At 38.6% G+C, this 22,713-nt stretch overlaps 1 protein-coding gene across 1 annotated transcript; it reads right to left on the reverse strand.

The window, feature by feature from the left end:
- Positions 1–701: 701 nt before the first annotated feature.
- On the reverse strand, positions 702–3,542 carry pou4f4 (POU class 4 homeobox 4). Its single transcript, XM_048167363.1, has 2 exons — positions 3,174–3,542; positions 702–2,717 (listed from the first exon to the last, which is right to left on the reverse strand). Exons 1-2 carry the CDS (start codon positions 3,291–3,293, stop codon positions 1,803–1,805), a joined length of 1,035 nt encoding a protein of 344 aa, XP_048023320.1. The 5' UTR covers positions 3,294–3,542; the 3' UTR covers positions 702–1,802.
- Between the last annotated feature and the right edge of the window lie 19,171 nt (positions 3,543–22,713).

Below are 22,713 nucleotides of genomic sequence, written 5' to 3' on the forward strand. Positions count from 1 at the left end.
AATAGGATATCTTCCTCTTAACAAACACTTGCAAAATCAATAGTATCATAACACTTCATATTTATTATTCATAAATAACGAGATTTACGGGCTCAAAACCACCTGCTGAACGCCAGAAAGAGCCCGGACTTGACAACTCTTGAAATAAGCGATCTTGTTTTCTTTAGCTTGACGTGTTATAAAAGAAACAGCAATAACATTCGGAGTTTTCTCATACACAAATTATGTATTTAATTGCGCTTGTAAAACTTTATTTGGACGTGATTTCAAGGGTTTTTTATTCGTTTAATCAGCTCGGAAAACAATATGGAGAAACTATCGGAAATTCGTCATATTTGACTCAACTACAGATATTCACTGTTAAAATTAGTTTATTCGTTCGTTATCATTGCGACAATCGATTGCTTACTTAAGTTTGCTCTGTGATAATACACACCAAACAATCGCGTATATTATGAGGCATATGACAGCGACAACAGAAACGATAATAATAATAATAATCATCATGAAGATTAGAGATTTTAATTTAAAATAAGCCTGAAATTATTAATCAACGAAATAAGATTATTTTATCATTGCATGTGAGTCATCTTATTTAGAGAACGATATACCTAATAGTTATCGTTATATTAAGCAAAATAAATAAAGAAGACTCAATAAGAAAGCAAGTTCAGGGACATAACACACTGCAGTAACTGAGGTAAGACGTGCATGGTTTATTGAAATTTCTGTCGCGTACACAGACACAGTTAAGCACACTTTCACAAATGAACCATGTGTGGTATTCAAAATAAATTAAGCTCAAATAAATAAGTAAACGACAATATCAGTGAAGTAGAAATATAAATAGGCAAAACAAATAAGAAATATCTACAAAGTGCATTGAATCTCTGAATATGTAATGAAATGTTCCCATCTACAAACTTAGTGTAATAATAATAATAATAATAATTTAGATTAAGACGTACAGTAGAAGGGGTAGTCACAAAATAATTCTTAAATAATTTGATTGTCAAAGCATCGTTGAAGTGAAATTAGTTGTAACACACAACGCTTCGTGTTTTCTATCTAATTTTACCCCAAAATGTGTCAAAAATGAAAACTATAAGAACATCTAGTTGTATGCCCTATTTCCAAAATGACAATGAATGTGTCAAGACGTCAGGAATCATGAGGTAGACACAGAAAAGTACATTAAGGATGTCCGTGTGTACGTGCGTTCGCCTGTGCGTGTTCTCTCTTATTGCAAGACATCAAAATGAATGGAATTTTCAAACGGTAAAAGAACACTTAACGCCTTGTAAACCATGCAATGGATCACAGCAGAACCTTCATGAATTTCTTCTGGAGCATATAGAATAACACTAAGGTTTCTAGAATGGGACATCTTTTGCACAACAGCGATTTAGCTTTCTTTCTTTTCATCCTTAAAAAAACAGAATTTTGATGCGTTCTTCACACAAAGAGGTGCAGTGTATTCACAGGTATGTACACAGATGAATATAAAAGAGTCATTTTGAGTTAAGAGAATAATCATTATTATTCAATTCTCGATTTGTACAATAATTGCAACGTTTAGTTGATGTTGGTTTTCCTCTCGTTCTCCGTCTTCCAGAGCGTGTTGTTCTTGACATTTTGTCATGACAAACTTTTGGAACACTTTCTGTTTCTGGGATGTTAACGCCAAGCTCCCAATTCCTGTGTGGGAAGCGTGAGTGTTTCGCCTCACCCTCGAAGAGTTTTGTCGGCTCTGCTCACTCTTATGCCTGATGGTTGAGTTTATTTAAATACATTATTCTGGCCTAGTGCGTAGCCGAAAACTTCATCCGTTTCTGCTTTTGCCTTTGATTACAAAACCACACGCGGACCACGTTTTTTTTCAGGTCCAGTTTCTCGGCAATGGCAGCGATTTTCTCCGACGAGGGTCTTGGCTGGACGGCAAAGTAAGCCTCCAGCGATCGCTTCTCTGGAGCAGCGATCGAAGTGCGTTTTCTCTTTTTGTCCCCGCCGTTAAAAATTTCCGGTTTGGCCATTTTCTCTCTCTGAGCCCGTTCTGCCTCCTCTAACCACGCTTCCAGGATAGGCTTGAGGGCGACCATGTTATTGTGGGACAAAGTAAGAGACTCGAAACGACAGATAGTACTCTGGCTCAGGCAGCCTACCCCGGGGATTTTAAGATTGGCTAGCGCCGAACCCACGTCGGCCTGCGTGACCCCGAGTTTGATCCGCCTCTGCTTGAAGCGCTCGGCGAAAGACTCCAGCTCCCGGGGATCAGGCTCGGAGTCTCCACCGCCGCCCAGAGAGGCGTGCGAGCCCAGGCTGTGGTGGTGCATGTTCATACTTTGCGGGTGGTGATGCTGCATGTGGTTAATTGCTGACATGTGTGAATGCGGGTGGGAAGCGGTGGAGCAAACGTCGGAGCCCGGCATGCCTCCGATAGAGATGCCGGGGGTGAGGTGGTCGAGCAGGTCGCCCTCCAGGCCCTGCGTCGGCTGGTGGTGGGGATGATGGTGGTGAGAGGTCAGCACAGACGGGTGATGAAGGTGCCCAGTAGAGGACGTGGGCGTGCAGGTCATGCTCGTCATGGTGGTCATGGTGTGGTAGGTGGCATCTGGCTTGAACGGATGACTCTTTTGAGCGACGATGTCCACCGCCGCCAGTGCCTCGGCTCTCTGGAGCAGAGTCTCATCAAAGCCGGCAAAGATGTTACCCTGCAGCTATGTGACAGAGAGCAAGCATAAGTATCAATGGCAAATTCCAGCCAGTTTTAAGTTTCCATTTTTTACATCCAGGTTATGCAACCTGCATTTATTTATTTATTTATTTATTTTGGTAAACAGTGTTATAAAAAGTTGATAGGCTAGGACCAAATTGGGACCAAATTTTAGCAAATCATCTAAAGCGGCATTAATGGCTATATTCAATTAAATGGTTATTTTTTAAAGTGCTGCTCTTGTGTTGTCAGGTATCTTCTATGATTCTATGTTTTAAAAAACGCAGTAAAATAAATATAGCCATAAGTACAAGAGTTATTTGGGCGACAGAATTTATACCAACAAAATCGATGCACTTCGAATGTTGTCACGCGGAGAAAAGTTTTGACCACTACGATTACAATGCAAATGACTGCGGTGATAATGAATCGTAAACAACAAAATAAATATTAAACTTACCGAGGGCGTGGGCAAACATGCTCGCCGGATAGCTTCAGAGCTGGAATGTAGAGGTGTGTATTTAGGCTCGTGCAAAATTGGATGCATACTAAACGGCTGTTTGCTATTCATGGACATCATTATGGCAGAGGTGAGAGAGGGTCGTTTCTCGTCTTCCTCGTTTATCTCCGTTTTGCCCCAGCACAGTGTCTACCTCGGAGCCCAGGGATAATCTGGATGATAAAAAACTGAAAAGGTATGCCTGAGAAGTTTTCTTTCCTGGCTGAGCTGTAGCCAGGCGCGAGCTGTCAATGTCTGTGATACAGTAGGAATTTTCGCAGGCACCTAAAATATAACGCTGTCTCCTTTAGCCCCGCCCAGATAGGTACAGGTCCCGCCCAACTACTATTACAGCACCCTCAAATGTTATTGGTAAGTTTGGGATATGAACACGCCTCTGGGGTTTCTGGTCCCATTCTCCATCATGTGCGCTGGAGCAAAGAAGGTGTGGCTCTGGCTCTCATGGTGTGTTTTCATTGGTACTGTGATTTTGACAGGTCTTGCTAGATTGGTTGTATTGAATCTTTATATACACATGCTCTTGGTTTAAATGTCTGTCACCATCTATGAATACGATCCTCGTAAATCATAATTTAAAGATTCAAATGATTACTGAGTAGTTCTCAGTTTTTTATAATTAGTGTTTTTTTTTATTATTTATTTGAACCCATTTTTGGACATTTTTATTATAGGCCTACATTCTATAATTTTTATTCAACAATTTTTGTCATTTATAACTTTTTATCATTGTTTGTCATTTATAATCAGGGAACACACCAACTGATGAAACATCATTCTTAAATGCACTTTTTTGTATTAAGTGTGGATAAGAAAATCACCTGCCAAATAAATATAACTGTATTTGAAATATAAAACTTGAATTTTTTCATTTCGTTTTTTTTTGTTTTTTTTTAAATCTTTTTTTAAAACAAACTGAGTGAATATAAACAAGTACTAAATATTTCCCTTAATTATGATGATTTTTTTTGCTGTGTCAAGAAAGTAATATATATATTTTTTTCTTCTTCATGTGGCTAGCCTTAACAATTTGCTACATGAATTAATTATTGTTCATTTACTTTGTGGTATGCACCACAATATGGATTCTCAAATAGAGCATAAACAAGCGGATGATAAGAGCCCATGTACAATTAAATATTGATTAAAAAAAATAATAATAATAAAATAAAAAAACACAGGTCAAATAAATGAGAGCAGTCAATCAAATTCCTCTGACAAATGAAATGCTGGTACCACCATCCATTTGCATGAATGAATGATTGAATTAATTAATTTCATAAACACTTTTTGTAATACTGCTTGAAACTCTCTTCACATTCTGATAGCAATCAATATTAGAAGCAGTCTAAATATTAAAAAATGTATATATCTTCTGTGGAAGTCTCAGAACCAAAACAATGTTCATCCAATCATTGCATTTAGGCTGCAAACAAACAGCAGCCACCTTTTGCAGTTCCTCCTGAACCAAAACGTATGCTGCTTTCACGCCATGTTGTAATTACCATAATTAAGAGATGGCAACCCGTGATGTTTGTAGCTGTTAACAACCTCAGACTCTGAATTATGCGCAAGGCCAAAATGAATCTGCAACAGTCAGTTGGTACAAGTCAGAGCTAAGTTGTTTATTATTATTGTAATGTTATGTGCTTTGATACGAGGTAATTTAACACTGTGTCTCGTTACATTCATGTGTTTTAGAGGATGCGTGGCTTTGAAGAGTGCTCTGAAGGGAGGGTGGGATCTTATGCTTTCAAAACTAGCTTGCTATTGCTAACCTCTCCGAAATTGCCTACCCTTCCTTTAAAGAAAGTTGTGGTTAAAATAATGCTACCAGTAGATAAAAAGTCTTGGTTCAGTGAATAGATCAAATTACCCTTCATGCAGTGAAGCTGTTAACTTTGGAACTGGAACTTGACTATTTGATCAGCACCTCTTCAAAGTGTGTTGTGTGTTGCACAGGTTTTGTTGGTAGTGCATGCAAGCTGCTCTGAATTGGCCTGTGTAGAGCCTATATCTATCACTCTAATTGGAGCTGAAACCCCAGACATGGACAATAAAGGCCCACAACGGGAGAAGGAGTCTCCGCGAGTGTGACTTAGAAACCTGAGATGCAGACGCAGATAGCAACATCGTCCCCTCGTGCCTTGCTCTCTGGCAAGGCCTTGGCACCCGCTCATCAAATATGCATCAATGCTGCCATCTCTCCCCCAGCAACCACTGTCACTGGGGACTCCAAATGCTGAGGGACGGACAGAAAGGCACAGCAAAAGTGACAGAACAGAGAGAGAGGCAGTCTGGAAAAGAGAAGAGGGCTCAAAGAGTGAGCTTATACATGTAGATAGAGAGACAGACATGCATCCGAGATGATACAAGCCATACTTGTTGAATCTATTGAGTCGTTCCCTTCTTTCTCTGTCAGACTGCCGACACTGAGTTGCAGTCATTTTCCTGATGAGTTTTCTGCAAACAAGCCTGGGGAAGTGCTTGATTATTGCTAATGGAACATTTTCCTCAATGAATATTAATGCTGAAATGGGGAATTGGTGGTATTGGCTGTAAGGATTCTTGCTGCAGATGATAAGTTGAGGTGTTGAGATTGTTATTTTCTGTCATGTATAGTTAACAGAAAACAGGAAAAGCACAGATCTGGGGTGCGTTTCCCATACAACAACGAAACTTGCTGCTTAACTACCATTGTGTGATGCATCTTTGGAGAAATTAACTTGTTAGTCACAACTCTTTCCCTAAAATCTGTTTTTTGAACCACGTTAAACAATATAGAAATGCTGTTAATGATGTCATACAGGTGGGGGAGTAATAACTTTGCTATTATTCAGTTCAATATCAAAGTAAAATCAGATTATTTCTGTAAATAAACAAACATGGCATCTGAAGACTACTTCACTATTTTTTGTTCTCCATTGTTTTGCTTTATTTACAGATGTTTGATACAAGGTTCCCCCTTGGTTCCTTATCACTCCAGGGTATTAGAGCACATTTGCACAACCCCCCCCCCCCCCCCCCCAAAAAAAAACGCATTCATTCTCTTGGCAAACTAAATAACATAGAGTGAAATTTGTATTCAGCACCAATTGGAGTGATGGATATAGCCTCTATACAATCAAATTCAGCTTGATCAGCTTACATGCACTGCCAACAAAACCTGTGCAACACACAACCCACTTTGAAGAGGTGCTGATCAAATAGTCAAGTTCTAGTAACGAAGTTCCCAAGTTATATATATGGTAACATTTTAGTTTAGGGTCCAATTCTAACTATTAACTAAATACTTATTAGCATGCATATTACCAGGATATTGGCTGTTTATTAGTACTTATAAAGCACATATTAATGCCTTATCCTGCATGATCATATTCTACAACCCTTAATCCTACCCAATGCCTGAACTTAACAATTACCTTACTAACTATTAATAAGCAGTCATTAGGAGTTTGAGGCAAAAGTCATATTTAACAGTTAGAATGTGAGAATTGGAATCTAAAGTGTGACCATACACAATCTATTGATCTATGATCTATAATCTATGATCTATTGAGGTCCACATGTCTACGAACTATGCAACCATATGTCAAGAGCTGTAGTTCTAACTACACAACTTTGTGAAGCTGTTTGCAAATGTTCATTAGAACTGTGGCTAACAACAGAGCGTGCGACCATAGTTGGCTAACAATGCTTTTGGGAAATGCACTTGGGGAATATATTGGACAGAATTCCTTATGTCTTCAGACTTTAAATGAATGGTTCACCCAAAAATGAACATTCTGCCATTATTTACTCACCCTCATGTCACTATTTCTTCTGCAGAAGACAAATGTTTCAACAAAGAAAGTCAATAGGGTCCAAAACAACACTGAACCCAATGACTTTCATTGTATGGACAAAAAAGTTTGTGAGGAAAGAATTTCTAACAGTTTTGGAATGATGTGGCTGTGAGTAAATGATGACAGAATTTTAATTTTGGGTGAACTACTACTTCACCTTTAATACTTTCTTCTTGTCTTTACATTTGCAAATGCTTAATCTCATTAGTTTTTTTTTCTGCTGCCCCTGACTAATCCCTCATTTTTTACTGTACACCAACCATTTGAATAAAGCCAGACCTTTTGTTTGAGAAAATGCAATGGAAGTCTGGGTGTGGTACCAGAGCTCTGAAGAGACAGTGAAAGCAGGACATCTCCACAAGTAAATATTTCTGGTACGTTAAGCAAATGGACAAACTACTCAGTGTGCACATGAGCACAAGTACCTCGCTTTCCTTTTTCTCCTCACTTTCTTTTTTGCCTTCTTGCCCCCTCAAGCCTCCCCCATTTCGTGATTGGTAAATTATTGATACCGTGTAAAATCTAACATTGTAGATATGTGACCATTCACCAAATCAGCAGGTTCACACTGTGGGGCTGCCGAAGGGAAGGGGTGTTTAAGCACACACTATAATGTAATTGCCTTTAGGGTTTCTGGTAAATATTTTATTGTCTGCCAGCACAAATTAAAGGTACAAAGTTACTGAAACGGGGTGATTCCTCACTCTAAACCTCTGCAGAAGATGTCCTTTTGCTTTTCATTTGTCTTGAAGTTTTTGGGTAGCTGGATGCTGGACCAATTGTAAGTTTTATACGCAAAGGATTGTGCAAGATGCTCACCTGGGAAATAAAACAAAATTAAAAATAGAAGCAAGCACGCGCTTTGGAAAGCTGTATGTGGTGGTTTTTGGGGTTTGCTGTTTGGTTCCGTTCACTGAGGCTGAAAGAGCTCTTGATTTAAGTGATTTTGGTGGAAAGAAAAGAAAAAAGAGGGGCGGGTAGGGAGATTCATACATTGCCAGTCAGAGAGGAAAGTAAGCAGAAAGATGGTACAGAATGTGAACAGGAAAACTTCATTACCTGATGGGGCAGTGGCCAAAAAGACATTAAAAATGAATGGCAGCCGACACAGATGGTAAGCTGACCTGGATGGGATGTGAAGCGTCGGTGGGAAGATTTGTATTTTTCTGTTCCGCACTTAGAGAACAAATTCTCAGGTCCAGGTGTTTTTTCTCCTCTGGGATTTCTGTCTTTTATCGCTGTTCAAAATTAAATAAAACTATTTATCCTTCAGCACTGATCCCTGTTTTCACTTTCGATTCTTTAAAGATACAATCAGTGTGTCTTACTAACCTTTTTTAGGCCTTGTCAAGTTGTTTGGTGTAGTCGCTTTTCATGCCTCATTTCTGTCTTCTTTCCCCAATTTCTTTCTCAGATTCCCTCCTGTTTGCACATGCTATGCTCCGCATAGCTTCCTTGGCACCCCGTAATTCTCTTTGCACCATTCCGCTGTTACCTGCCGTTCGCCGTTCAAACGGGATGGGCCGCACTAAGTCTGGATCAATAGATTAACTGAGTGGTTATGAATTATGCAGAAGAGCCCTACAGCAGTTGAACGTAAAGAGCTTGTGCTCTTGAATTGGTGTGTAAAAGCTAAGTACAGGCCTGTTTACTTGTTCCCCGGCATGCTGGGTGCTGTGCTTCAAGACACCCCCCCTCACCCTTTAGCCAAGACCCCTGGGACCTTAGTCAGGTAAAAACAATGTGATGGTATTGACGGTGATGACTTAAACTCAATTGGAAAAATGTTTTTTTAAACTAGTTTAGGTTGGTTTGCTCTAACATGCATATATTATGATGACAACAGTCGAAAGGCAGCGCAGAGAGTTTGCTCACAGTGTCTTGTCGCTCTCTTCTGAATCAAACCTCAGAGGACATAACAACTACAGCAATGGCATTAGCTTAATATTCCACCGCGCATGTAATTTTACATTTGCATACAATCAAACTTGGTGTCACTCATGTTTTTTTTTTGTTCTACAACAGTAAAACAAAGGAGGGAAAAAATAAACAAGCAAAATGCTGTAAATATGATAGTGAAGGCATATTCATGATATGTAAATCTCAGTGTAGTTTTAGTCCATAGTGCTTTAGAGCAATGCAAAGAAAGAAAAGGATCTTTTTATGCATACCAGGAACTGTTTTCCAGAGGAAAAGTGTGGCATATTGAGACAGATGCATTGTGTGACTTTTACATAACCGTCAGCTGCTCGTTCAGTGCCAAATAAGAAGCAATGAAAAGAGGAAGAAGGCCAAAAGCTGAAACATTTGTCTTGGATCTCCTTTCTTCTTTATTTATTGAAATATTAATGTCTTTGCTTGAGGCCAAGTGTGTTTATGCATGCCGCTCAGAGCGTTGACCGAAATGCCGACTGATGCTCTCTCATTGATTTTTTTTTTTTCATTGTGGGTGTATCTGTCTAAGTAGAGGCCGCCAGTCACTCTACCACCCTCCCTGTTCGCCTGCTCCCTCTGCTTCAGCATGCGTTCCTTTAAGTCCTGGCCCCATTCCTCTGCTTCATCTGCCCTTATTAGACTCTTCAAATGGAGCTGCTGCTTTAACTCGATGTGTCGGACACTTCAAAGGACGGCTGTGTTAATTGTTGGTTTGTTTGGAGTTGCTTGTAGCGGAGGGTGTGTAAGGGATGTTGCAGACATGCTGGAATCTTTATGATGTGAGTAATGAGTCGAGAGATGAGGAAGAAAGGGCAAAAGAGTAATTTTCAAAAGCTCTGGTTGATACGAGATGACATATACATTTGTTTATGTATGCATGTCATGTACATTTCTCCCATTAGAGAAAGTATCACAGGATTCCCTTTATAAGTTTAGGGACTTTTCCCCGTAGTCTCAGGTCTTATGGGGCAAGCAGGCAAATTGTTCTTCTGTTTCTCACGCGTGTTTTACAGTATTGTAGTACTAAGTTTTTATCCACTACTTTAAAGACAAAGTTGCTCCATCAAAAAAAAAAAAAAAAAAAAAAAAATTGCTCAAAGAATGTAGGCCAGTCTCTTGGGAAACTTAATGAGTCATATTATCATTGTATAATATGTAGAATGGCCAGCAATATTTGTTGCTGATCCTAATCATGTCCTGAATAATTAATTCCTACCATCTAACAGGAGATCTGGAATTCCACGATTTAATAAGGTGTGTTGAAGGACTTGTTTGCAATCGTATTGATTATTATGATAGGAATTGAGATCTTTTTAAACCTGACCCCTCTTGTAATTGACCTTAATGGTCCAAACCATGGTGTCTAGATGTATTTTTGGGTTCTTTTGCAGACACTTACACTTCTCTCTACTGATATTGGCAGTTATTGCCTAGTTATATGTCTAATTGCCCTAGTCCAATGCGTAGAGGTAATGGCATTGAGGGTCTTTACAGTTGGCCTGGTGAGCAGCTCAACACCATGAGGAACACTGAAGAGCAGATTTTGAAAGCCTCTGGGGAACAGGGGGTAGGTTTGCATTGGGTAGGAGTGCTCGGGACCCCAGCTGGTGCAGAATGGGGTGCCATTGTGCTCCCCACCCTCCTCCTTGCAGTGCTAACAGGATTAGGCGACAGAGAGCACCCTCTCCTCAAAACCCCAGGCTTTTCCTTGCATGTCCTGTCTGATCTGGGGTTTTAAGGGTCCCATTGTCATGCTTTCATAAATGAGAAACCTCTCCCACAGGGAGACTTTGAGATTCCATCTGAAGCACAAGTTATCAGTACATATGAAGATGGCTTTTGGATGTTATGGCTCCTCAACATGGCCTTGCTTTCATTATGACCTAAAACCTAAAAAGCTGAAGAAACACACATAAACCAGTAAAAGACGGTTTGCTGGTCTTTAAGATTCCAACCTGGCCAGGCTGATACAATACTAAAACTAGCCTAACCAAACCAGCAGCCCAACTTAGACCAGAAAACGAGTTGAACCCTAGAATGCATTACCCCAAAAAACCTACATGAATACAAGGGGGTCAAAACTTTTATTGTCACAAACCATAATTTTGAGTAATTCATGGATTCTTTACAAAGATGTGGTGTAGTGAAGTTTTTTTCTAAACCCGTGACAAATAAAATTTAACGTGACAAGAAATTTAATGTTATTATAGAAAAAAAAACATCTGAAAACCGTACCCTAACGAGTCAGTTTGATCCTTTTTATGCATCCTAAGATTAAGATGTCATTGTCAATAAAACTGCTACAAGGGTCCAAGGTTGATGCATACGTGCCTTTATGAATTGAAAGGAAAATGGATGTCCTGACCTTCTTTTCCAAGATCCTCCCCTGTGGACTTGAGCCTGACTTTACAATGAACCCCAAGCAGTCTGGCATTCCTGTCACCACAGTACAGAGACTCTCCATATCACTTTCTCACACCAGATACCACATAGCTCTAGAGGTTCCTTAAGCTTTCACCCTTTAACCTCAACCCGTACCCAACAAATGGTGTGGTTGGCAGTATTTACCATTAGTCTATGTCTTTTTTTTAGTGTCTTTACTCTGTTATTGATATCAGCAAGAGTGAACAGGTCCAGTGTAAATGCAGCAGTAGTCCTGATGGAGGCACAGCACTCGTACCTGACAGCGCACTGTGCAGCGGGACACCACTCTCATTACCACAACAATGAAATAATTATGAATGCCGCAGCGAGACTTCATCAGAGGAATATCTATTGTATTATTTATTCAGTCCCCTGGTTCAGGGAGAACACATATAAACTTCCAGCCATGCTCTTCCCCATGCGCACACTCTCCTGTCTGCCTTTCAAAGCGGTGGCTTGCTCCTGCCACTGTTTTATACTTCATTTCTCCAGGCCCTGGGATGGTTTACTTGGACATTGCCTCTGATATGTATTCATGGCTGACCCTAACTGTCTCAAAGGACTATTGCAGTCTGCACAGTGCCAGTTGGAGGACGTTCATTCATTAGTAAACGGTCAATACTCTGATGGTTCATGGCTACAAGCGATTACTCAATGTGGAACCAGCTGCCTTCAGATGGAAGGCCAAACCACAGGCCCAGTCCATCCGTGAAGGGCGATGTCTGGAGAATTCGGCTCTATTGAAGACAGCAACAACACGGCAGCAAGATCAGCCACACGAACACAAAACAGGTGAGTGCTGTCTTCTAGCTTGCTGGAAGGGTTTGACTAATGTCTCTCATCTTGAATGTGGTGAACTTTTTAACTCGGGCAACAAACGTGTGTGAGGTACGTTCGTGCCCCTGTGTTTTTGCTCCTGTGTCCGTCCTGATCAGTGAGGTTGCATAGGTGATGGTTGTGAGTGAGCAACACAGCATCATAAATAATGCAGTGCCTGCTTGGCAACGCCATGGCTTGTGCTTGGCAACTTCTAAAGCACCGTAGTGTTGGGGGAAAGTGGGTGCAGTGGGCGGAGTTCTGCAGGTGCTCGGCTTCTCTTTCTCATCTTTCTCATCCGTTCATCCGATCCTGGCTTGGGAGAGTGCTAGCGTACCAAGCAGATGCACCTCCTGCTCACTCATCAGCAACAGAGGAGGCCTTTGTTACTCTGCACTGTAATACATCACATATGAATACGTCGCAAACACACTCCTCTCAGTCGGCATGAAAATTGCTATATTTTTATGGCTTTTAATCATATAGTAATGAATGCACATATGATTCAAGCCCTCTTCATAAACCTCCCAAAGCATAACGGAAATTTCTAATGTCTTGTGCAGTGCATACAGAGTTAGGCCTAGTAAAAGATTCAGATGTATTACATAAGTGATAAAGTGAGAAAAGCACATCGTCTGTATAGGGATGTTTCTTTTTTTCAGGTATTTTTGGACATTAAAGATTGGGACATGCCAAGCAAATGTTGCCTGTGCATTATGGATCATGGTCATAATAAAGTAAATTACAATAAAAGTTGTAAAATTGTAATTGTAAAAATTAAAAATGAAATGAAAATAATTTCACTAATATGATAATTAATTATATTTTGATATATTGATATAACTGATATTGGCCAGTATTGGATATATTTTTTACACTAATCTTCAAAACCCAGATCACTATGTGAAACCAAATGTCTTGTGGAAATCTGCTTTCAATTTTAAAACTGGTCTTTCAGTTCAAGTTCAGGTTCTTTTATTTATATAGCACATTTAAAAACAGCCACAAGACTGACCAAAGTGCTGTACAAAATGCCACAATAAAAATCAAAATTATAAACACTTAAAAGACTAAACAAATCCACAATAAAAATCCAACTATAAGCACAGAAAAAGACGCAACAGTAAAAAGCCAAGAAGAAAAGATCACCAGAGAAGGTGCCAATCTGATCTCTAAAGGCAGGTTATTCCATAACTGTGGCTCTAACACAGAGAATGCTCGATCCTCTCTACATTTCAGTCTAGAGTGAGGGACTAAAAGAAGGTTCTGGTTGCTCGATCTTACAGTTTTAAGGGGGTTGTAAGGATGCAGCAGTTCAGCTAAAAGGTTGGGAGCTTGGTTATGAAGGGATTTGTACAGAAATAAGAGAATTTTAAAATCAATTCTGAATTGGATTGGCAGCCAGTGAGGAGCCCTTTGAATGGGAGTGATATTATTGCTTTTATGGCTTTTCTGTAGAAATCTGGCAAGTGGCATTCTGGACCAATTGGAGGTGAGCAATTTGTGACTTTGATGTACCGCAGTATAAAGAGTTGCAGTAATCTAAACGAGAAGTAATGAATGCATGGACAACCATCTCTAAAATTTTAGCGGTTAGTAAGTGTTTAATTTTAGACCATTAAGAAATTATAAAAAAAAACATATATAAAGAATATAACAAAAAAATATACAAAAATACCTGTGTGCCATAGATTTTGTCAAAGATCTTGAGTTTTCGTTGAAGGGCATGTCTGTGGCGGACTGACAAAGTCTGATGTTTTGCCATGAAAGAGGAAGCTGTTGTAACTCAGGCATACTGTGTTCGACCTGCCCCAAACTTCACATGTGTGATAAGAGTCCTGGTCTAAAGACATCTACAAACCCGATTCCAAAAAAGTTGGGACACTGTACAAATTGTGAATAAAAACAGAATGCAATTATTGAATTGATGCATTATGTGGTCTGGCATTGTCATGTTGGAAAATGTAAGGTCTTCCCTGAAAGAGACAACGTCTGGATGGGAGCATATGTTGTTCTAGAACTTGGATATACCTTTCAGCATTGATGGTGCCTTTCCAGATGTGTAAGCTGAACATGCCACACGTACTCATGCAACCCCATACCATCAGAGATGCAGGCTTCTGAACTGAGTGCTGATAACAACTTGGGTTGTCCTTGTCCTCTTTAGTCCGGATGACATGGCGTCCCAGTTTTCCAAAAAGAACTTCAAATTTTGATCATGTTTAGATATGGCTTCTTTTTTGACCTATAGAGTTTTAGCCGGCAATGGCGAATGGCACGGTGGATTGTGTTCACCGACCAGTATATTTTCTGGAAGTATTCCTGAGCCCATGTTGTGATTTCCATTACAGTAGCATTCCTGTATGTGATGCAGTGCCGTCTAAGGGCCCGAAGATCACGGGCATCCACTATGGTTTTCTGGCCTTGACCCTTGCGCACAGAGATTGATCCAGATTCTCTGAATATTTTCTGAATATTATGTACTGTAGATGATGATAACTTCAAACTCTTTGCAATTTTTCTCTGAGAAACTCCTTTCTGATATTCCACTATTTTTCGCCGCAGCATTGGGGGAATTGGTGATCCTCTGCCCATCTTGACTTCTGAGAGACACTGCCACTCTGAGAGGCTCCTTTTATACCCAATCATGTTGCCAATTGACCTAATAAGTTGCAAATTGGTCCTCCAGCTGTTCCTTATATGAACATTTAACTTTTCCGGCCTCTTATTGCTACCCGTCCCAACTTTTTTGGAATGTGTAGCTCTCATGAAATCCAAAATGAGCCAATATTTGGCATGACATTTCAAAATGTCTCACTTTCAACATTTGATATGTTATCTATATTCTATTGTAAATAAAATATAAGTTTATGAGATTTGTAAATTATTGCATTCCTTTTTTATTCACAATTTGTACAGTGTCCCAACTTTTTTGGAATCGGGTTTGTATATGCCAATATTTAGTTAGTCATAGCGCCACATGCTGGCAACAGGAAATGGCATGCTTTCACTGTAATTCACTCGCAGAAACACATTTCAATATGCCACAAAGTACCAAACATATTAGACACACATTAAATCATGCAACACTTGGCTATGTGCTAATGTTTGCGATTAATGCCACGAAACAGGAAGTTGCTGTAACTCAGGAATACAATGTCCGATCTGCTCCAAACTTTGATAATAGTTTGATAATACTCCTGGCCTGAAGACATCTACATGGCAATATTCAATTACGGCCACAGCGCCACCTGTTGGCAACAAGAAATGTGGGACTTTGAAATGACTTTGGCATAATTCTCTGGTATTTACTCGTGGGTGGCGGTGAGGGCCCTTTCACTGTAAAGCTGCTTTGAAACAATCTGTATTGTAAAAAGCGCTATATAAATAAAGGTGACTTGACTTGACATCCTTTTTCTGCCAAATGAATGGCATGAAATAAATGAAGATTATCTTTACATTTTTGTTTGCTCTCCTAAAGATAAACAACCAGTAAAAATTTCAAGCATACATTTGCTCAAGCATACATTTGTTTGCATATGTGATTCTTAGAATTGATTAGTGCAGTGATGTGTGACATAGTTCCCTTTTTATGGTGCTCAGATGCTCTGGATTTCAGTTAGTGTGAATATCTGTGGCTTATCATGGTGTGTTTTCAGCAAGTGTGGTTCAGCAGTTTGTCTGGACTGGAAATATGGAGTCTCCTAAACCCTCCGGCCTTGGGCCGGGCCCTTACACTATGGTCCATTTTCAGGAAACATTAGCCCATCGGGCCAAGGTGTGCAGCTGAAAGATTAATAACTTACCACCTTCTCTGATTTGTTCATGTAAATTATTAACCATCACCTCATTATCAATTATTTAAATATCAGACTTTGTTCTTTTTTCCCATGCTCTCATTCACAGAAAGAATTGCAATCCCTTTCTCTTTTTGCTTTCTGTTTTGGACACATTTTTCTCAGTGGCTTGTAAGAAGTACGGGTAACTTGTCTATAGTTCTGTTCCATCGTTTCCTAAAAAATGTTTAATACTTCATGATTAGACAGTGGATATGGTAACAGGGTAAGTAATGCTCTCAGGGCAGAAATGTGCCACTGTTCAACGGCTTGATGAATTCCAGCACAATACCCACAGAAAGTGCTGATGCAAGCATATATTATAGAGAAGATTACTTATAACTTTGCAATCAACTTTAGAATTAAAGTGAAGGATTTTAATTAAAAGATGAAAAATTACCATATTATTGTATAATTTATTTAAATGTATCCAGTATTTGCAACACATGCTACAAATTAATGTTTTCCTAAAATAATAATGTATTATTAACTAATACAATTATTAGATAATACAGTTTTTAGATTAGCGGTAATTGTAATTCTAAAAATGATTATAAACATTTTTAAACTAATTTTACCAATATTTAATGATATAATTATAAAGTAGTTATTTAAGTATTTTCTGAAATAATTATAAAATAATTAATAAAAATGTTTTTCGGTTTCAATTTCAGGAATTAAATAAAAATGACATGAGTTGATTCTTTGATTTTGAAGTAATAAAAATTTACACTGCATAACTGAAGCTGGTGAAATTATAGCGTAGCGACTGATTGCACATTTCCATATATGATTCCATATACGTTGATAATTAATATGATTTCTAATATGTAGCTAAATCTATCTTGTGGGGACATTTTTTGGTTTTCATGATGAAAACATCTTATAAATCAGACTAAACTTTGTTGTTGTCTAAAAATGAAGAAAGTTTTATGTGAGGGTTGTGTTTAGGGGTAGGTTTAGGGTTAGTGGATAGAATATACAGTTTATACAGTATAAAAATCATTGTCTATGGAAAGTCCCCATAAAACATGAAAATCCAACGTATGTGTATTTGTGTACACATACGCCTCATGTGAAATATCCCAAAGCAAGAGGAATATCTCAGTGAAATCGTAATTAAACATGTTTAAACACTGTTTAACATTTTAATGTTATGTTTCAACATTTGTCTATGTAAATCTATTTGACTAAAAAAAACAAATAGGTTTTTCCTTACACCAATTACCTGTTTGAAAGGTCAGAGGTCAGACATATATGCCACCCTACCTGCTTTTCTCGTCATTTCCCAATGAATTTCACCAGAGGCAAATGGTGCTTTGGGTCATCCCTGTCAAAATCAACAGCAGTGTAAGTTTATGTGTGCAGTTAACTGGTGTCGTACCTCTTCACTCAGCGCTGCCGCCAATTTGATGTGTTTATGATGTCAAGAAGAAGCCTCATATATTTTGCATGACATTTGCTGTTTCCTGTGATAGTGCCTCTTAGGTGAAGACAGACACACAGAGGTATAACAAACCACCACTTTTGCTCTCATTACGTCTCAGAGGCAAGATGGAAGGAGATAGAAGAAAAGAGAAGTTTAGCGGCACACCCCACTCTCTTTCTTTCTCTTCCCCTGTTCCTCTGCATTAAGAGCTGCCTGGGGGCATGCGAGTATGGCTGGGGGAGGGAGGGTCGGTTAAGAGCTGTCATTTAAATAAGCGTTTACAGAGAGAGGAAGAGAGCTGGGGGAGGAGTACAGAGTTATGGAAGGCAGAAAGAGAGATAGAAGGAGAAAGAGATGGAGAGCAAGGGGGAAGGGGTGGGGAACAGTCGCTTTAATGTGTCTCTGATCTCTCGCACCAGTCCACAGCTGCTGCAGCAGCAGGCTGCCCTGCTCGGCCATATGTTGCCTGCGCTGCTCCAATTATCCTCCCTGGAGCAAGGGCCCACTCACAGCCTGTGTGGCTGGCCCGCCAGGGTCGGCTACTGTTTCAGCACAGCTCTCACTGCTGTCACCGTGCTCGCACCCAGAGCGGCCCCCCTCACGCACCCATCAGCCTGACCACAATCGCACACACATACACACACACAAACACACACACACACACACATACATACATCTCTCTCTCTGTGTCTTTTCCTTCCACCCCATCAGTGAATTGAGCTTGGCCTTTATTTTTGGCTTTGCCCCATTCTATAAACAAGTTAGATGCGAATGGTTTTTAAAAGTTTACGTGAATATTAATGGGGGCAGCCAAAAGCAATTTTAAAGTCATCTTCCAAAAATAAGTTATTTACATTTTTGGTAATTAAGTTAAAAAGTAAAGCATAAAATGTTAGGTTGTTTAGAAATCATCAGTTCACAGGTCTAAATTCTAAGGAGTTTTTATTAAAATGTCAACTTGGTTCTTTTCCATACACAAACATTCATGCTGATCGCTAGCTGTTGAGTTCAGTAGTATTTTTCTTAGGTAATTAAATAAATTATAAATTAGGGTGGGATTTGAACCCAGGTCCCCCAGCATGCTGAACAACAAATGCATCACTAACCTAACGTGTCATTTGCTGACATAACGAACTACTAAACTGTAAAAAATATTCTGTAGTTTTAAAAAAAAATACAGAAAAACTATAAACACATTTACAGAGAAAACTGTAGATTTTACAGTATAAAACTGTAATTTACAAACAAAAAAATTTGAATGTAAACCAGTAAATTCAACAATGCACACTACTACTAAAATCTGTTTTGTACCTTTAACATACTGACAACCACCATAATAATGCAGGTGGTAAAAGAGAAAGTCACATGAAGTATCAAGGTTCATAAATAGCTTTTCCACGAACTGGAGTATATACTAATACAAAGAAGGTGCAAAGAGTCATTCACGGAAACACAAAACACCATCATGGTAACCCACAACACTTACATAAGGCAATAAACAGAAGAAGTAACATAAAACCCTAATGTTATGTACTGATAACAAAAACTATTAAGAAACATGATTTTTTAAACAAAATGCTTTCAAATGTGGAGTGTCACACAGCGAATTGTGGGAATATCAGTTTACAGTTTTTGACTGTAAATTATACATTGATTTGTTCTTTTTTACGTCTCAACATTTTAAAATTTACAGCATTTTACTGTGAAAATTACATAAAATGTTTGGTAAGAGCTTTTACAGTTTTTCCCTGTATATAGTACGGGAACTTGTTAAACTATTTACAGTTTTTTTTTTTTTTTTTCTGTAGCGTTTTTACAATATTTTACCTTTAAAATCACAATAATTTTTTACAGTGTAGTTTTTTTTACAGTGTATATTTTTCCTAGGGCACCAAGTGAGTCAGAATTGCAACTGCTGCACCCTTTTGAAACAAAAGTAGATATGAGGATATTATTACTATTATTATTATCCTTGTTACTGTTTTTATTGTTATAATAATAATATTAATAAGCATTATTATTATTGTTATACTCTATTAATATTGTTATCCTTGTGACTATTTTATTGTTATAATAATAAATAATTGTTGTTATAATAATAATAATAACAATAAGTTATTAGCATAATAATAACAGATTATTTTTATTCTCATTACTATTTTTTTGTTTTATAATAATCATAATGATCAGCATCATAATTACTATTTATTATTATTATTTACCATTATCTATATAATTTATAATATTTACCAATATTGTCAAATATTAGTTGCAGTAGTATCATTGTAATGTGTACAAAACATAATTTGTTGTTTCACCAAAAGACTGCTTTCATTGTCAGATTTACATGGCATTTTATATGATGGAATGTTATTTTATATTTGGATAAAGGATAAATATAAGATATGAACTGATGATATGAACTTATGACTTAGCACTTATTTACATGTTATGATGCAAACCCCTTCAAGCTTTTTTACAAGTGTTATATTACAGTAGAGTTTTCTTGAAATAAAACCAAAGGAAACAAAACTAATCAACTAATAACCTGGATTAATAAGGAGTTTAGCATCTAAAAACAAAAATAAATAAACAGAAAGGCAGAACAGTAGCTTCTATGATATATGTTTTGATCATCTCATCAGACAGAAGACAGATGGCAAAGCATGCTGACATTCATTTTCAACTGAACAAACAAAAAGGAACATTTCTACTACTGGTGAATGAAGGAGCAACAATCATTTGGCTGTGTTAAACCAGAAATATGTTCGCCATAAGGCATCAATTGAGATTCAAAATGAAGCTCCTTTGTGTCAGAACAGAGAATATGAGTGACAGGTGATACTGCTGGGAGAGGATGGAAGTTGTAACTTGCTATGGTGTTCCTAAGCAGCTAATGCTACCACAGGGGCTGATCCACCTGTTCACAGGGTGACTCCTCTCTCCAGCAACTCACACCCCTTCATGACTCTGTTTACTGAACTTTCCACCTGTGAAATATTTATTAGAGAAGGAAGCATGGTTGAATTCAGGAGCAAGAGAGAGATGTGGGATAGAAGGGCACATTACAAGATGAGGTGCATAGTTTCTTTTTAGATTGCTGTCTTCTCTCTGACAGCGAGTTATAAGGACACACAATGATGTAAAGCGCCGGCTGGTGCTTAGCTTGAAGAAATGCCATATGTAACTCAACACACGTACAAAATGTTTGAGTTGCTGGTTTCATAACTTTCATAACTCTGTGATGCGTTCACCACTACTTTATGTCAGAGATCATATTATTATAGGGAGATAAGAGGGTCTGTATCTCTTACCATTGGAGAAAGCGCAACGGCTAACTTAATCACGTGCGGCACCTTTAAGTGTCACCGTTCAAAACTCCTCCCTGCGTACAGCCAATGCGTACCGCCCGTACCACCAGTTAGCATTAGCCGTTACGCTTTTTTGGCTAAAGGTTGCAGGCTTGCCTTCCAGTGGCTTTGTTTATGTCTGTCTTAGGTCATGGGGTCGCAGAGAGCACCATGTGCTGTAATTCAAGATGGTGGAGCAAGATGGGGGTCATAGGGCAGGAACAATATTGCATAGAGTCCTACTCTCTCTGTCCAGCTCTTATTTACCCATGAATGTCTTTTATTTTGCTGCCAGTCTACATGCAAAATCTGTTTTTCGGTGTATTATTTTGCTGAAAAACAGCATCCTTCAGTTACTCGCTGTGTTTGCATTGGACAAAAGAATAGGAAGTAAGCCAAGCTGGCTCCTCATGAATCTTTAACCGAGAGTTTGTTTTGTCTTATGAATGTAATTAATGCATAATTAATATTTAAAGATTGCCTCATTTATCAAATTTAACCACTTTACCCACTCACCACAACAGAGTTGACTCATAAAACTCAGAATAAACAGCAGAGAGACATTTTGGAGTCGGCAAAGACAAGGAAAGCAAAGACTAATGAGGTTGGTGCTTAATTAGTGGCAGGTTGCAGCGGTTTCTTTTATTGAATGCGGATTCCCCTGGACCATCAGGAAACAGGTCAGTAGATCAGGGTTCTGTTCAGCTCTGAGTCTGGCACATGAGAAGCCAGAGCCGTGTCTCCAGTGACCCTCTTGTTCTGCCCCCCCTGTGACAATACTGAGAACAGTGACACATTTATTGTCCCCTTTTGTGTGTGTCCCTCACACAAACATATTTTTGCTGTTATGAAAACAGTTACTTTTTTGTGCAATATATGGGCTGGATACTATACTATAAATGTAAAATATTAAATCAGTGATTTATCATTAAAAGTGTAGCATGCAATTTGTGCACTACCATTGGTACCAAACAAAATTGCAAAAATAATAACAGGGTTCTCAGATGCACATCTTCCATTGTTTGGATAGACAGTTAGTCCCATTCTAAACTCATGCTATTAGTTGAGCCAGATGTTGACAAGTTCAAGACCATTGAGCTATAGTGGTATACTTTTTGGGGAAAATTATATAGGAATGGTTTAACTTATAGATATTTCTGCACATTTAAAAGAAAGATTAATTGAAATCAAAAGAAATAAATAAAAATGACAGAAGATTTAACCTTTGAATGTACAAAAAATATAAGATGTTTGTGAATGTAAAAGGTCTGGAAAGTTTTAAAGATCAAAGTGCATGATAAATGGAATTATTAGAACCGATTCGGAACTGCCTGAAATGAGTCATCAGTAATTCCGTTCTTAATTCCTGCACAAACCTACAGAGGTTTGTAACAAATTTGCATAATGTCTGCCTACATTTTTAATTGTCTGTCTGCAAACAACATCTTTAACTCACCCTCAAACACTGCAGTTGCAGCTGAAGCCTTGAAGAGTTTGGTTTGCGTTGACGACATGTCTGTTTTCTGCACTGTGAAAGCGAATCCACTTTGCGTGCACTTTCTAAAAGAAGAGGACTCAGGCTCCAATCAATACAGTAAAACTGACATCATCGTTATTGTTAGTATCACTGTGAATACAAGTGCTAAGGAAGAGCTGAAATTCAGAAATGGTAATGGCCACTTTTGTTTCTGACATGCGCTGTAAACCGTAGACCAGACTGGGCCATCTGACCAATCAGATTAGAATAGGCTCTTGGAAAGGAGGCATTTAGAGAGACTGAGTCCTTTATCAAACCGTTTCAGACACTGAGAAATGAGGTGAACCTGCCATGTATATTATTTTATTATA

This window comes from Megalobrama amblycephala, linkage group LG18, assembly GCF_018812025.1.
Source record: "Megalobrama amblycephala isolate DHTTF-2021 linkage group LG18, ASM1881202v1, whole genome shotgun sequence".
NCBI lineage: Eukaryota > Metazoa > Chordata > Actinopteri > Cypriniformes > Xenocyprididae > Megalobrama > Megalobrama amblycephala.

Excerpts from the sequence above, each read along its gene's own strand:
- pou4f4 (XM_048167363.1), bottom strand. The coding sequence starts at position 3,293 with ATGATGTCCATGAATAGCAAACAGCCGTTTAGTATGCATCCAATTTTG. Across the intron at positions 2,718-3,173 it reads CATGTTTGCCCACGCCCTCG|CTGCAGGGTAACATCTTTGC; the intron begins GTAAGTTTAATA and ends TCTGTCACATAG.